We start from the raw sequence: 17,111 nt of genomic DNA on the forward strand, positions 1-17,111 counted from the left end.
AAAAATGGAGTTATCATCTGGACAAATATTTTCATCCCTATATGTTTATTCATATTAATACATATATTATAAAGCTCGCTTTTATAATTTCCCCCTCCCTCCTTGGCCGCAGCAACGCCGGCTAAACATTTGTTAGTACTAGCATATAATATTATATTACAAATAGGTTTGAAAGAAGAGTAGCAGAGCTGTTATGCCACTTTTTATATTAACACTGTATAAGCTGCAATCTTAAAGAGAGGACGGAAATAAATACAAATTCCACACAGTTTATAGCAGAAACATAGACAGGAATGACTCAGATGCCGTTTCCTTAAAACTACTCCGAGTCCAACAAGGACTTACTCTACTAATCTCCTAAACAACTTCAGTGTTACTCAACGGCTTTCATGAGCCCAGGCAACTTTGTACTTAGATTTTATATCTTCAAGAATTAACCAATAATAACAACTTTTGAAAAAAAAAAAAAAAACAGAGTAGATGAAAGAGTAAAAAAAAACAGGTTGAAAAAACCTGTAAAATTCTTGACATTAGGAGTAGTGGTGTGATTAATAAAAATCTTTTTAGTAAATTAAAGAGATATTAAGAAAATAATCAGTAAAGAGCTACTACTGAAATTTTGATATTTTAACATCCTTTATATATACAACCGTAGAACCCCAGTTAAGGGTGTAATTAGTAAATTACCACTCTTTCAAAATTAATTTGCTCATATAATTGTTTTTATTTGACTTTGATGTGATATTAACAATCTCTTGTATAATCATTTAATTATTTATTTTAGTTTTTCTATTTTTCATTTTCTTGAATAAATCTCCTTTTTCTTCAGATGAGGGATTCATTTAAGATGAAGGATGACGTTCATATTATTTAGAAGGTGGAGGTTCCACGAACCATTCTCATGCCTCCAAGAGAAGTATCAGCCAACTTGCAGCGCTCCTCAGTTTCCTCAAGTTCTTGTTGTGCCTTTCTGTATTTAGCCAAGTTCAAAGCAGCAATTTCCTCTGCTTCTTCGATTTGTTGTTTGTAGGTCTTGATCTTTTGTTGCAACTTGGAGGCCAAGTCAGACATTCTGTCTTGGTTCTTTCTGTCTTCATCTTGTTGGAATTGTAATTCCTTGATATGCCTCTCAGATCTCTGGTAGGCCTTGTAGTTTTCTTGAGTCTTGGTTTGGATTGATCCCAATTCCAATTCAAGCTCACGGATCTTCATCTCAAGTTTGCTCATGGCATCCTTACCCATTTTCATGGCAGAAGTCTCAGCATCATGCAATCTGCTTTCAAGCTCAGAGAGTTGGGACTCAAGAGATCTCTTGGCTCTGTCTTCAGATCCAGTGTGATCTTGTTCGGATCTGAGTTCATCAGCAAGTCTTGAGGCATCAACCATGGCCCTCTTGGATTTCTCTTCAGCATTCTTGGCAGAGCTGAGAACCTCATCAATCTCAGCTTGAAGAGTGTGGATTATGCTCTCAACATTACGCTTCTCATGCATGGACTTGGAGTTGATGACCTGAGAAAGGGAAAAAGAATGTCATAAGATTATTTAAGTATGATGATACTATGTATAATATATGATTCATGGATCAAATAAAAGGTTTGCTTACCTGCATTTCATTAACAGTGTTGCGAGCATCGGATAATTCAGAATCAATTTGACGCTTGGATCTTTCAGCAGAGTCCAAGAGAGCTCTTGATTCTTCAACTTCTCCAGAGAGAGCATTAGACTTTCTCTCACAGATACCAACTTGTTCCATAACATGTTGTTTGGACCTGCATTCATCTTCATAGGATTGAATGATGTCACGCAAGTTGCATTGATATCTCTTGATAGCCTTTTGACCCTCAGAGTTAGCCTTGTTAGCATGATCGAGAGCAATTTCCAATTCATTGATATCAGACTCGAGTTTCTTCTTGATGCGAAGAGCTTCAGACTTGGCCCTTTGTTCGGCTTCAAGAGAAGCTCCCAAGGAGTCCATGGCTCTTTGGTGGTTTTTGCTGAAAGAGTTTAAAAATAAAATAAATAACAGTTGAACAAAACCATCTACGTCTATTCCATTCCTTACCGGGTATTGTTAAACTCTTCTTCCTTTTCTTGGATTCTACGATCAATTTCTTGCCTAACTTGTCCTAGTTCAAGTTGAGCACGAAGAACCTTGTTCTCCTCTTGTTCAAGAGCAGCCTCAGCTTCTTCAAGAGCAGCTTGTAACTCTTCCTTTTCGACTTCCAAGCGTCTTCTTTGTTTGTCCAATTCATGGATGGAACGACCACCATCTCCAAGTTGATCCAAGAGATCCTTGATTTCATCAGCCAAGTTCTTGTTCTCACGCTTGACGATGTCAAGTTGCTCTACGACTTCATCACTAGCAGCTCTGAGTCTAAAGAGCTCACTGTTGTAGTTTCTGCATTCATTTTGACTGGCTTCCAATTCAGATGAGATATCCTCACCCTTGCATTTCCATTCGTTGATGACTTTGTCAAAGTTCTTTCCTCGCTTTTCGGTGATAATGGCAGCAGCATGAGTTCTTTCATACTCCATAGAGATTTCTTCTAAGTCGGAGTGCATTCTGTTCTTGGATTTCTCATTGTTGGCAATTTTGCATTGAAGAGACTCAACAGTTTCTTCAGCTTCGGTGATTCTAGCTTGAAGCTTGTTACGGGAAGACTCGAGTTCATCAACACGTCCCATGCCTTCAGTTTCGTATCTGGATCTCCACAATTGGATTTCAGCTTGTGCCTTGGAGAGAGCCTTGAGGGCATCAGATTTTCTTTGATGTTCATCCTCAATGCGCTCACGGGTATTTTCAAGATCCGTGGTACAGTTCTTGAACTTGGTCAGGAGGGAGGATCTGTCTCTGGCTTCAGCATCAGCCAAACGCTTAGTATCTTCTAATTGAGTTGTCAAAGAGATCTTTTGCTTGTTAAAGGTAGCCATAGCATTCTCGCCTTCCTCAATTTGACGTTCCAAGTCTTGTTTCTCAACTTGAAGTCTCTTCTTTTGAGATTCAGCCTCATTGAGTGCTCTGGCCATCTCGTCCAATTTCTGATGAGAGTCCACAATAGAACCTTGAATCATTTTTCCGTTCTTGTCCATCTCAGCCTTAGCACGAACACCATCCTCAAGGGAGCTTCTGCATTCTTGAAGATCTCTCTCCATGTTAGACTTATCTTTTTCCGATTTGGTCTTGTTCACGTTGAGGCCATCAATTTGTTCTCCCAATTCAGCCATGGTGTTGTTGTGCTTCATTCTGAGAGCAGCAAGGGTTCCTTCATGAGAAATGTTCATTTCTTCCAATTCCCCCTTGAGACGACCAAGCTCAGATTCTCTCTTCTTGTTGAGCTCAACTTGAGTGGCAGTGTTGCAACCAGCCTCTTCGAGTCTTGCTCCAAGGTCTTCAAGATCCTTCTTCAAGATAGATCTGCTTTTCTCAGCCTTGGCTCTGTTTTGTCTTTCAATGAGCAATTCCTCATCCAATTCCTCAAGACGAGATTGGAGCTCCTTGATTTGCTTAGAGTATTTGCTTCCAAGAGTAGATTCATCCTCAATCTTGGCAGAGATGGCAGAAATTTCCTTGTCTTTTCTTTGAACACTTTGTGAGAGTTCAGCCTTGACACGCTCCAAATCGGAAAGAGTTTCTTGAGTGAGCTTCAAGTCTCCCTCAACCTTACGCTTGAGTTTCTCCACGTCACCCTTGGCTTTCTTTTCTCTCTCTAAAGAGTCCTCGGCTTCATCTAAGGATTGTTCGAGTTTTCCCTTGACACGTGAGAGATGATTGCATCTGTCTTCCATGGCTTGTATATCTTCCTCGGTTTTTTGCTTGGACTCTCCAACATTCTTCTTTTCACGTTGGAGCTTGTTGATCATGTCATTTTGGTGTTCAATTTCTTCCTTGAGGGTTCTGATTTGATCGTCCTTGTCAGAACGGTCTTGCTCAGCACTGTTAAGATGGGACTCGAGATTTTGGATCTCATTTCCAAGAGTTCCAATTTCCTTGTTCACCTTAGCTTGAGCTTGTTCAATAGACTCACTTTGTGCCTTCTCACCCTTAATGCGGTTGTTGACATCAATGAGTTGCTTTTGAACATCAGCAGCCATGCCTTCAATTCGGTTGGTCTTGTCAATGATGTCTTGAACAACGGATCCACCACTTTGGAGAGCCAAGACAAGTTCATTCTTTTGAGCTAGGAGAGCATTATTGACAGCCTCAACCTTTTTGCGGTCAGCCAAGGCCTTGTCAATGTTAGCTTCAGCAATGGCAATTTTCTCTTCATACTCAGCTTTGTATTGAGAAAACTTGGTACATTTGAGGTTAGGCTTGAGGAGCAACCATATCTGCCACCAAAGCCAGGTGCGACCAATGTGCCAGTTTCTGATGGTTCTTTGCAAGCAGTAAAGAGCTAGCTTTTGATCTTGCATTTTCTTGAAGACCAATCGAGAAGCTTTTCCTCTTGCTTGAGCTTGTAGCCAGGACAAGACAGCACCAATTCTGTCTTCACGGATTTCCTCCATGTAACCCAAGATACCAGCTCTGAAGAAGACTTTGGTGTGACCAAGACGGAACTTTTCAGTTTCGAGCTTGATGAGTTTCAAGACAGCTCCAGCAGCAGACTTGTCATTCTTAGCCTTGGCTACAACAGCAGCTCCAAGGATATTGTATCTGGCTTTGAATTCAGGGTAAATCATTTTGTTGGGGAAACCCTTTCTGCAAATGGCAATACCAGCCAAGACACCATTACATTGATATTGATGCATGACAAGTCCAGACTCAACCATTCCGGGTTGTTTGTGAGTGTTGGGTACAACACAACGGATGAAGGAAGGATCTGTGGAGTATAATACTTTCATCAAGTCATCAAGTTGAGCCTTGTAGAAGGAAGACACAGTTTTGCCACCTCCCTTCTTTCTGCCACCGCCACCTGCGTCCTTCTTGGCTTCAAGGGGTTGACCAGGATGATCAATGAAACATTGAACAAGCAAGGCATTGCTACCATTCTTCATGAGTTCAACAACAGTGTCATTGAGGGGATCCTTGTTCTTCTCGAGCCATGAAGTCAAGTTATAAGAGACAGTTGCGGCATAGTGAATAACAGCAAAGTGAGCATTGGGATCGGGCCTGGGAGAGGGCTTTTGGAAGTTCTCACACTTGCCAAGCAAGTTCTCGTGCAACTTGGCGGCAAAAGTCGCATCAGTAGCCTTAGGGAAAAGAGACTCTTCTTCAAGAATGGACAAAAGTCCCATGGGCTTCTCAAACATAGTGATACATTTCTGCAAGTCCATACCAAAGTCAACATTGGCCCACTCGATACCTTCCCTCACATATTCTTCTTGCTCAAGTACAAACATGTGTTGGTTAAAGAATTGTTGCAATTTCTCGTTACAGAAATTGATACAGATTTGTTCAAAGCCATTGTAGTCAAAAATCTCGAAACCAGCAATATCCAAGCAACCAATGTATTGAACCTTCTTCATGGTTGGATCAAAGAGAGTCTCGTTACATTTGTCAACGATGAATCTGAAGGCCAATTCATAGATCTTACGACTAATACCAGCAACAGAGCTAGCGGCTCCAGTACAGCTTTGACCCTTGAAACCCATTCAGTACCGACCTTTAGCTTGGGCTTACAGAAATAAGTGATCATCCACTCACAATCAATACCACAAAGAGTAGCAACCTTTTGACTGTTGATATCATCCTTGATCTCAGCTTGCTCGTCCTTACCAACTGGGACAAAGTCCTTGGTCATGTTACCCATGTGCATGACAACGGATGTGAGCTTGTAGACATCGTATTTCTCTTGGTTGGAGAAGCCAAGGATGTCATAGGCCTCATCTGCAAACTGCATGTCTTCCTTGTCATCAATAGAGGGCACAGTGACTTTTCCTTGGGAGACCCACCAGTAGTCATAGATATCATTTGACAACAAACATTTTTCCTTCAAGTCAGGGACTGCGTCCGACATGAGATTGTAGAAGGAGTGGTAACATCTCTCGAGTTCAGCCTGGAATGTTAAACGAGATTTCTCCAAAAGATAGGTGACCATGTCAGCTCCAGAGAGCTTACCACCTTGATTGAACCAAATACGGATGAATTTACCGAACCGGGAGGAGTTGTCATTTCTCACAGTCTTGGCATTACCCCAAGCCTCAAGTACGGGATTGGTTTGAACGATTTTGTCTTCAAGACCGGGTTCGCCTTCCTTTTTCTTTCCAGAAGCACCAATGGAGGCAAAGTAGGAGATGACCTTCTTGGTGTTCTCTGTCTTTCCAGCACCAGACTCTCCAGTAATGAGGATAGACTGATTCTTGGCGGCATTTAACATACCTTGATAGGAACCTTCAGCAACACCAAAGATGTGAGGTGGGCATTCACTACGACGCTTGCCAATGTAAATTTCCATGGCACGTTGAGTGTAGATAGGGAATCTTTTGTAAGGATTGATGGCAATACAGAACAAACCAGAGTAGGTGTAGATAAGTTCATTCTTGTAACGGACAACAGAGTTCCACAAGACACAAGCGTCATTGAGGTAAGTCAAACCAGACATGTCATCGGAGCAGTCAAACTTGGGAGGATTGACTTGTCCAACTTGGTCCTTCTTAAAGACTTTGGTCTAAATAACAAAGAGAGGAATATATTTATATTTTATTATATGTATATTAACAAACAACCAAATAAAAATAAACTTACATCTCCACTGTCCTTTATCTTAACAGTAACTTTGTCACCATCTGTGGATTCAATTAAACCTTCGAGGTATCCACCAGTTCCCTTCTCAGGAACCCAGCAAGACTTCTTCGCATCATAAGGCTTGGATTTTAATTTGATTTTAAGCTCAGGAGAGACAAGTAGCCATGGGTCTGGGTCTGGGTCAGGTCCTTCGGTCTTCTTTATATTGCCGGGCATGTTGACTTAGACTTCTGCAAATTAATCAAATATAAGTATCTTAAATCAAATTAAGGTTTAAACTATAGCTACAATTCTTGAGTATCATGACTCATCTCCGTAATTTGAATATATAGCTTATAATTGACGCAAATATGTCCATGAAATATTACTCTATTTGCAAATTTTCTTTAATTTTATTTAAAATTGTCTTAATGTTTATACACAACATTTTTAATTTCTTTTAGAATTCCGGGAAATCAAAGTATGAGTAAATAAAAATACTTTGAATCTTTCGTAATTTATTTTACAGGTACTTTCAAAATAAAAAATAAATTTTAAACTGATCTTAAAAGATTCAAAATAAATTTTCGTTACCTATGTTGGAAAATGAAGTTATATTTAATTAAATATTCCTTGGTAGGTTTTTTACTTATAGTTAAAGTAACTTTGTACTTTGTCACACTGTATCATAAATCTTTAAAAACTTATGTAATGAGATAACTCCTAATGTGATGTCTTGGACAAGTGTTAGTTAATATCATATTTCTGTTATAACATTACTTTTAGAGGGACTAACTGATTAACGGTATTACTTTGCTACATAAGTAATGTAACGAAAATACCTTTTAATTAAGTAATAAATAATGACTTATTATATTGGTATATCTTTATTGAAAAAAAAAAAAAAAAAAAAAAATTACTTAAGTTATGAACAAAATACCTTACTCCGATCAAAACTGAGCGACAAAAAAGTCAAATATCCTCATTATATTACTTTTAGGGCCTATAAGTTTATGTTTGATATAATGTAAAAGTAGTGAATTCTTTATTTAATTTTTTAAAAAAACATAAAAAGTGTAATAATTAAATTACATATTCTTACTAGGTTATTTTTAGGGCCTATAAGTTAATGCTTGATATCATATGACTTAATTTAATTAAAGAACCTACTCTTATTTTTTATTATTTCTACAAATATTAAATTATAACGTATCTTTAAAACGAAGGATAAATAGTTTTGAAAGTATTCGGTAAAAATAAGTTAAAATTATCAATTCAACAATGTTAAGTTAGAAACAGCTACTTCATTATTGTTAATGTGTACAAAACATTATTCTATACTTCTATTCATAGACTCCAGGATCCAAAATAATCCATGATTTAAAAAAATGCTTATACCGAAAAAGTTTTAGAATTTAGTTTTTGAAGGGTATAAATATATTAATTTACAAATTTAAGAAGTCGCGGGATTGATTGTAGCAGCATTGTTCATCTCTTAAAGAGATATAAAAAAATAAGTAATCACAGTATTTTTGATTCTATATAATAAGTAATATAACTAACTTATTTTTCCACGAAGTAATATGTAAAAAGTAAGTTATTACTCAACACTGGTTTTAAAGGAGTGGATCTTAAATTGACGACTCATTACAGAGTTGTTCCCTACATTGATGGACAATGCAGGCAATATGGTCAATAAGACGACTTAATGACTGGAATGGTTCAAAGAACGGTACGTTAAGTTTACCATAAATTTAAATTATTTTAACTTAAGATAGACAAAAATCCGACTTTCTATGACCTAGGAGGCTGACGTTGCCATTGGTTGCATAACAATTACATATGAGAGGAACATGGTAGTGGATTTTACACTTCCATATTTGATGGAGTCTATTACTCTGATATACTACTCAATTAGTTTGTGATATTATATACATGGGCGTCCATAGGTGGTAGGCTGGAGGGGTTGTAGCCCCACCCCAAATAACAGAATTTTTGGTTCAAAGAAAGGTCCGTTAAGTCTACCAGAGATATTTTTATTTTAACAAAAGATAGTACAAAGCTAACTCTCCATGATCTAGGAGGACAACGTAGCTATTGGTTGCGTAAAAATTATTTATGAGAGGAACATGGTAGTGGATTTATCACTTCCATATTTGATAGTGTCTATTGCTCTGGAAATATAACAGGATTATACACTTTAGGGATGCATTACTGCTTTCTTGCAAAAATCATTAGGAGGGGAGGAGATATTTCAATTAAATGAGTTGTTGTCTGCTAATAACCCATTAGCATAGATATAAAATATTAAGTCCCTATGACAATATGGGATTTTTCTATATCACCAGAGAGAAAAACATAAAAATACACCATTTAAAATATTGGGCTTCCAAGTGTGAATTGAACAATTATTTTTCTCCATATTTATCAATTTAATAGGGAAAGTGATTATTTATTATAGCAACAGTTAGTTAATTAATTAATGTGTCTTAAAATCTACAAGTTAGCGATTATTTTTAATAAAATGATAGGTACTTCCTTACCAATATATATGTATTTAAAAGAAGAGGTCTTTTCGGATTAAATCACGAAAAATGACTGAATGGGTAATGGGTCTCAAATTTCGATTTTGATTATTTTTAATACATAATTATTTGATCATGGATATATATATATATAAATCGCTCTCTTAAAAAAAATATTATTATTTTCAAAAGTACCTATATATTTTATAAGCCTTTATTATTTTTCAATGCTTTCTTGAAAAAAAAAAACAGGCACAAAAATGTACACGAAAAAATGGAAAACAATAATTACTGATAAAAAAGATATACACCTTTAACAAAGAAAGCCAAAACTATTTTAAACAATATTCAAAAGTCCAAAAGGAGTGAGCTTATTCGACATAGTACTGACCGGGCAGGTCAGTACTATGGGGACTAGGGTATATAAATCCCATAAACTCGTGGAGTATTTATCAGACCAAGTTTATATCGGTAAGTGAGAGTTAGTTGTTATTCTTTTTATTACTGTTGACCCCAAAATTAAAAGACTTAAAAAAATGATTCTCCGATTATCCTCACCTCTTTATAATCATAAAAATGTTTCATTTTAGAAAAACAATTTTGACAATTTCTTTATATTTTTTCCAATTTCAGCTTGTAAATATATTTTAGTATTACTTTTCAATTCATTCTTCCTTTGTCTTTGCCTTATAATAATATATTCAATATCTTTTTAAAAGTTAAGACTTGATTGATTTATATTTGAAAATGCTGTTAAAATTTTATTGACCAAAATTGTCCTTTTGTATCAAAGTGCAATTTGTAAATTTATAATTATTGGATAAAAAATATTAGTGTCTTATATCTAATATCGCGCCTACAAACATTTTTTTAATTAAATTTACTGTTTGTATAGGATTTGAAGAACGCCATGAATCGGTATTTTGTCATATTATTAACAAAACTTATTATAATTTGACATTTTTCAAATATTTATTATTATGTAACGTGTAACATTGTTAAATAATACTTAGAAATTCATTGAAGGACTTATTAAATTGATATTTTTTATCATACATACATACATACATGCGGACATAGAAGAAGTTTAAACAAATATTAAATATAAGTAAAAAACCTACCAAGGAATATTTAATTAAATATAACTTCATTTTCCAACATAGGTAACGAAAATTTATTTTGAATCTTTTAAGATCAGTTTAAAATTTATTTTTTATTTTGAAAGTACCTGTAAAATAAATTACGAAAGATTCAAAGTATTTTTATTTACTCATACTTTGATTTCCCGGAATTCTAAAAGAAATTAAAAATGTTGTGTATAAACATTAAGACAATTTTAAATAAAATTAAAGAAAATTTGCAAATAGAGTAATATTTCATGGACATATTTGAGTCAATTATAAGCTATATATTCAAATTACGGAGATGAGTCATGATACTCAAGAATTGTAGCTATAGTTTAAACCTTAATTTGATTTAAGATACTTATATTTGATTAATTTGCAGAAGTCTAAGTCAACATGCCCGGCAATATAAAGAAGACCGAAGGACCTGACCCAGACCCAGACCCATGGCTACTTGTCTCTCCTGAGCTTAAAATCAAATTAAAATCCAAGCCTTATGATGCGAAGAAGTCTTGCTGGGTTCCTGAGAAGGGAACTGGTGGATACCTCGAAGGTTTAATTGAATCCACAGATGGTGACAAAGTTACTGTTAAGATAAAGGACAGTGGAGATGTAAGTTTATTTTTATTTGGTTGTTTGTTAATATACATATAATAAAATATAAATATATTCCTCTCTTTGTTATTTAGACCAAAGTCTTTAAGAAGGACCAAGTTGGACAAGTCAATCCTCCCAAGTTTGACTGCTCCGATGACATGTCTGGTTTGACTTACCTCAATGACGCTTGTGTCTTGTGGAACTCTGTTGTCCGTTACAAGAATGAACTTATCTACACCTACTCTGGTTTGTTCTGTATTGCCATCAATCCTTACAAAAGATTCCCTATCTACACTCAACGTGCCATGGAAATTTACATTGGCAAGCGTCGTAGTGAATGCCCACCTCACATCTTTGGTGTTGCTGAAGGTTCCTATCAAGGTATGTTAAATGCCGCCAAGAATCAGTCTATCCTCATTACTGGAGAGTCTGGTGCTGGAAAGACAGAGAACACCAAGAAGGTCATCTCCTACTTTGCCTCCATTGGTGCTTCTGGAAAGAAAAAGGAAGGCGAACCCGGTCTTGAAGACAAAATCGTTCAAACCAATCCCGTACTTGAGGCTTGGGGTAATGCCAAGACTGTGAGAAATGACAACTCCTCCCGGTTCGGTAAATTCATCCGTATTTGGTTCAATCAAGGTGGTAAGCTCTCTGGAGCTGACATGGTCACCTATCTTTTGGAGAAATCTCGTTTAACATTCCAGGCTGAACTCGAGAGATGTTACCACTCCTTCTACAATCTCATGTCGGACGCAGTCCCTGACTTGAAGGAAAAATGTTTGTTGTCAAATGATATCTATGACTACTGGTGGGTCTCCCAAGGAAAAGTCACTGTGCCCTCTATTGATGACAAGGAAGACATGCAGTTTGCAGATGAGGCCTATGACATCCTTGGCTTCTCCAACCAAGAGAAATACGATGTCTACAAGCTCACATCCGTTGTCATGCACATGGGTAACATGACCAAGGACTTTGTCCCAGTTGGTAAGGACGAGCAAGCTGAGATCAAGGATGATATCAACAGTCAAAAGGTTGCTACTCTTTGTGGTATTGATTGTGAGTGGATGATCACTTATTTCTGTAAGCCCAAGCTAAAGGTCGGTACTGAATGGGTTTCCAAGGGTCAAAGCTGTACTGGAGCCGCTAGCTCTGTTGCTGGTATTAGTCGTAAGATCTATGAATTGGCCTTCAGATTCATCGTTGACAAATGTAACGAGACTCTCTTTGATCCAACCATGAAGAAGGTTCAATACATTGGTTGCTTGGATATTGCTGGTTTCGAGATTTTTGACTACAATGGCTTTGAACAAATCTGTATCAATTTCTGTAACGAGAAATTGCAACAATTCTTTAACCAACACATGTTTGTACTTGAGCAAGAAGAATATGTGAGGGAAGGTATCGAGTGGGCCAATGTTGACTTTGGTATGGACTTGCAGAAATGTATCACTATGTTTGAGAAGCCCATGGGACTTTTGTCCATTCTTGAAGAAGAGTCTCTTTTCCCTAAGGCTACTGATGCGACTTTTGCCGCCAAGTTGCACGAGAACTTGCTTGGCAAGTGTGAGAACTTCCAAAAGCCCTCTCCCAGGCCCGATCCCAATGCTCACTTTGCTGTTATTCACTATGCCGCAACTGTCTCTTATAACTTGACTTCATGGCTCGAGAAGAACAAGGATCCCCTCAATGACACTGTTGTTGAACTCATGAAGAATGGTAGCAATGCCTTGCTTGTTCAATGTTTCATTGATCATCCTGGTCAACCCCTTGAAGCCAAGAAGGACGCAGGTGGCGGTGGCAGAAAGAAGGGAGGTGGCAAAACTGTGTCTTCCTTCTACAAGGCTCAACTTGATGACTTGATGAAAGTATTATACTCCACAGATCCTTCCTTCATCCGTTGTGTTGTACCCAACACTCACAAACAACCCGGAATGGTTGAGTCTGGACTTGTCATGCATCAATATCAATGTAATGGTGTCTTGGCTGGTATTGCCATTTGCAGAAAGGGTTTCCCCAACAAAATGATTTACCCTGAATTCAAAGCCAGATACAATATCCTTGGAGCTGCTGTTGTAGCCAAGGCTAAGAATGACAAGTCTGCTGCTGGAGCTGTCTTGAAACTCATCAAGCTCGAAACTGAAAAGTTCCGTCTTGGTCACACCAAAGTCTTCTTCAGAGCTGGTATCTTGGGTTACATGGAGGAAATCCGTGAAGACAGAATTGGTGCTGTCTTGTCCTGGCTACAAGCTCAAGCAAGAGGAAAAGCTTCTCGATTGGTCTTCAAGAAAATGCAAGATCAAAAGCTAGCTCTTTACTGCTTGCAAAGAACCATCAGAAACTGGCACATTGGTCGCACCTGGCTTTGGTGGCAGATATGGTTGCTCCTCAAGCCTAACCTCAAATGTACCAAGTTTTCTCAATACAAAGCTGAGTATGAAGAGAAAATTGCCATTGCTGAAGCTAACATTGACAAGGCCTTGGCTGACCGCAAAAAGGTTGAGGCTGTCAATAATGCTCTCCTAGCTCAAAAGAATGAACTTGTCTTGGCTCTCCAAAGTGGTGGATCCGTTGTTCAAGACATCATTGACAAGACCAACCGAATTGAAGGCATGGCTGCTGATGTTCAAAAGCAACTCATTGATGTCAACAACCGCATTAAGGGTGAGAAGGCACAAAGTGAGTCTATTGAACAAGCTCAAGCTAAGGTGAACAAGGAAATTGGAACTCTTGGAAATGAGATCCAAAATCTCGAGTCCCATCTTAACAGTGCTGAGCAAGACCGTTCTGACAAGGACGATCAAATCAGAACCCTCAAGGAAGAAATTGAACACCAAAATGACATGATCAACAAGCTCCAACGTGAAAAGAAGAATGTTGGAGAGTCCAAGCAAAAAACCGAGGAAGATATACAAGCCATGGAAGACAGATGCAATCATCTCTCACGTGTCAAGGGAAAACTCGAACAATCCTTAGATGAAGCCGAGGACTCTTTAGAGAGAGAAAAAGAAAGCCAAGGGTGACGTGGAGAAACTCAAGCGTAAGGTTGAGGGAGACTTGAAGCTCACTCAAGAAACTCTTTCCGATTTGGAGCGTGTCAAGGCTGAACTCTCACAAAGTGTTCAAAGAAAAGACAAGGAAATTTCTGCCATCTCTGCCAAGATTGAGGATGAATCTACTCTTGGAAGCAAATACTCTAAGCAAATCAAGGAGCTCCAATCTCGTCTTGAGGAATTGGATGAGGAATTGCTCATTGAAAGACAAAACAGAGCCAAGGCTGAGAAAAGCAGATCTATCTTGAAGAAGGATCTTGAAGACCTTGGAGCAAGACTCGAAGAGGCTGGTTGCAACACTGCCACTCAAGTTGAGCTCAACAAGAAGAGAGAATCTGAGCTTGGTCGTCTCAAGGGGGAATTGGAAGAAATGAACATTTCTCATGAAGGAACCCTTGCTGCTCTCAGAATGAAGCACAACAACACCATGGCTGAATTGGGAGAACAAATTGATGGCCTCAACGTGAACAAGACCAAATCGGAAAAAGATAAGTCTAACATGGAGAGAGATCTTCAAGAATGCAGAAGCTCCCTTGAGGATGGTGTTCGTGCTAAGGCTGAGATGGACAAGAACGGAAAAATGATTCAAGGTTCTATTGTGGACTCTCATCAGAAATTGGACGAGATGGCCAGAGCACTCAATGAGGCTGAATCTCAAAAGAAGAGACTTCAAGTTGAGAAACAAGACTTGGAACGTCAAATTGAGGAAGGGAGAATGCTATGGCTACCTTTAACAAGCAAAAGATCTCTTTGACAACTCAATTAGAAGATACTAAGCGTTTGGCTGATGCTGAAGCCAGAGACAGATCCTCCCTCCTGACCAAGTTCAAGAACTGTACCACGGATCTTGAAAATACCCGTGAGCGCATTGAGGATGAACATCAAAGAAAATCTGATGCCCTCAAGGCTCTCTCCAAGGCACAAGCTGAAATCCAATTGTGGAGATCCAGATACGAAACTGAAGGCATGGGACGTGTTGATGAACTCGAGTCTTCCCGTAACAAGCTTCAAGCTAGAATCACCGAAGCTGAAGAAACTGTTGAGTCTCTTCAATGCAAAATTGCCAACAATGAGAAATCCAAGAACAGAATGCACTCCGACTTAGAAGAAATCTCTATGGAGTATGAAAGAACTCATGCTGCTGCCATTATCACCGAAAAGCGAGGAAAGAACTTTGACAAAGTCATCAACGAATGGAAATGCAAGGGTGAGGATATCTCATCTGAATTGGAAGCCAGTCAAAATGAATGCAGAAACTACAACAGTGAGCTCTTTAGACTCAGAGCTGCTAGTGATGAAGTCGTAGAGCAACTTGACATCGTCAAGCGTGAGAACAAGAACTTGGCTGATGAAATCAAGGATCTCTTGGATCAACTTGGAGATGGTGGTCGTTCCATCCATGAATTGGACAAACAAAGAAGACGCTTGGAAGTCGAAAAGGAAGAGTTACAAGCTGCTCTTGAAGAAGCTGAGGCTGCTCTTGAACAAGAGGAGAACAAGGTTCTTCGTGCTCAACTTGAACTAGGACAAGTTAGGCAAGAAATTGATCGTAGAATCCAAGAAAAGGAAGAAGAGTTTAACAATACCCGGTAAGGAATGGAATAGACGTAGATGGTTTTGTTCAACTGTTATTTATTTTATTTTTAAACTCTTTCAGCAAAAACCACCAAAGAGCCATGGACTCCTTGGGAGCTTCTCTTGAAGCCGAACAAAGGGCCAAGTCTGAAGCTCTTCGCATCAAGAAGAAACTCGAGTCTGATATCAATGAATTGGAAATTGCTCTCGATCATGCTAACAAGGCTAACTCTGAGGGTCAAAAGGCTATCAAGAGATATCAATGCAACTTGCGTGACATCATTCAATCCTATGAAGATGAATGCAGGTCCAAACAACATGTTATGGAACAAGTTGGTATCTGTGAGAGAAAGTCTAATGCTCTCTCTGGAGAAGTTGAAGAATCAAGAGCTCTCTTGGACTCTGCTGAAAGATCCAAGCGTCAAATTGATTCTGAATTATCCGATGCTCGCAACACTGTTAATGAAATGCAGGTAAGCAAACCTTTTATTTGATCCATGAATCATATATTATACATAGTATCATCATACTTAAATAATCTTATGACATTCTTTTTCCCTTTCTCAGGTCATCAACTCCAAGTCCATGCATGAGAAGCGTAATGTTGAGAGCATAATCCACACTCTTCAAGCTGAGATTGATGAGGTTCTCAGCTCTGCCAAGAATGCTGAAGAGAAATCCAAGAGGGCCATGGTTGATGCCTCAAGACTTGCTGATGAACTCAGATCCGAACAAGATCACACTGGATCTGAAGACAGAGCCAAGAGATCTCTTGAGTCCCAACTCTCTGAGCTTGAAAGCAGATTGCATGATGCTGAGACTTCTGCCATGAAAATGGGTAAGGATGCCATGAGCAAACTTGAGATGAAGATCCGTGAGCTTGAATTGGAATTGGGATCAATCCAAACCAAGACTCAAGAAAACTACAAGGCCTACCAGAGATCTGAGAGGCATATCAAGGAATTACAATTCCAACAAGATGAAGACAGAAAGAACCAAGACAGAATGTCTGACTTGGCCTCAAGTTGCAACAAAAGATCAAGACCTACAAACAACAAATCGAAGAAGCAGAGGAAATTGCTGCTTTGAACTTGGCTAAATACAGAAAGGCACAACAAGAACTTGAGGAAACTGAGGAGCGCTGCAAGTTGGCTGATACTTCTCTTGGAGGCATGAGAATGGTTCGTGGAACCTCCACCTTCTAAATAATATGAACGTCATCCTTCATCTTAAATGAATCCCTCATCTGAAGAAAAAGGAGATTTATTCAAGAAAATGAAAAATAGAAAAACTAAAATAAATAATTAAATGATTATACAAGAGATTGTTAATATCACATCAAAGTCAAATAAAAACAATTATATGAGCAAATTAATTTTGAAAGAGTGGTAATTTACTAATTACACCCTTAACTGGGGTTCTACGGTTGTATATATAAAGGATGTTAAAATATCAAAATTTCAGTAGTAGCTCTTTACTGATTATTTTCTTAATATCTCTTTAATTTACTAAAAAGATTTTTATTAATCACACCACTACTCCTAATGTCAAGAATTTTACAGGTTTTTTCAACCTG

At 38.1% G+C, this 17,111-nt stretch overlaps 1 protein-coding gene and 1 pseudogene across 1 annotated transcript; one reads left to right on the plus strand and one right to left on the minus strand.

Annotated features, from left to right (window-relative positions):
• Window positions 1–700: 700 nt before the first annotated feature.
• On the minus strand, window positions 701–9,346 carry LOC121124034 (myosin-4-like; annotated as a pseudogene).
• A 1,363-nt stretch (window positions 9,347–10,709) lies between these two features.
• Window positions 10,710–16,910, plus strand: LOC121124108 (myosin-3-like). The gene is given in 7 exon segments (XM_071890844.1): window positions 10,710–10,925; window positions 11,003–13,855; window positions 13,905–14,670; window positions 14,673–15,549; window positions 15,618–16,008; window positions 16,103–16,553; window positions 16,556–16,910. Coding segments are annotated over 7 exon segments (5,739 nt in total). The 3' UTR covers window positions 16,741–16,910.
• The last annotated feature ends 201 nt before the right edge of the window (window positions 16,911–17,111 follow it).

The sequence above is a fragment of the Lepeophtheirus salmonis genome, chromosome 9 (assembly GCF_016086655.4).
Source record: "Lepeophtheirus salmonis chromosome 9, UVic_Lsal_1.4, whole genome shotgun sequence".
NCBI lineage: Eukaryota > Metazoa > Arthropoda > Copepoda > Siphonostomatoida > Caligidae > Lepeophtheirus > Lepeophtheirus salmonis.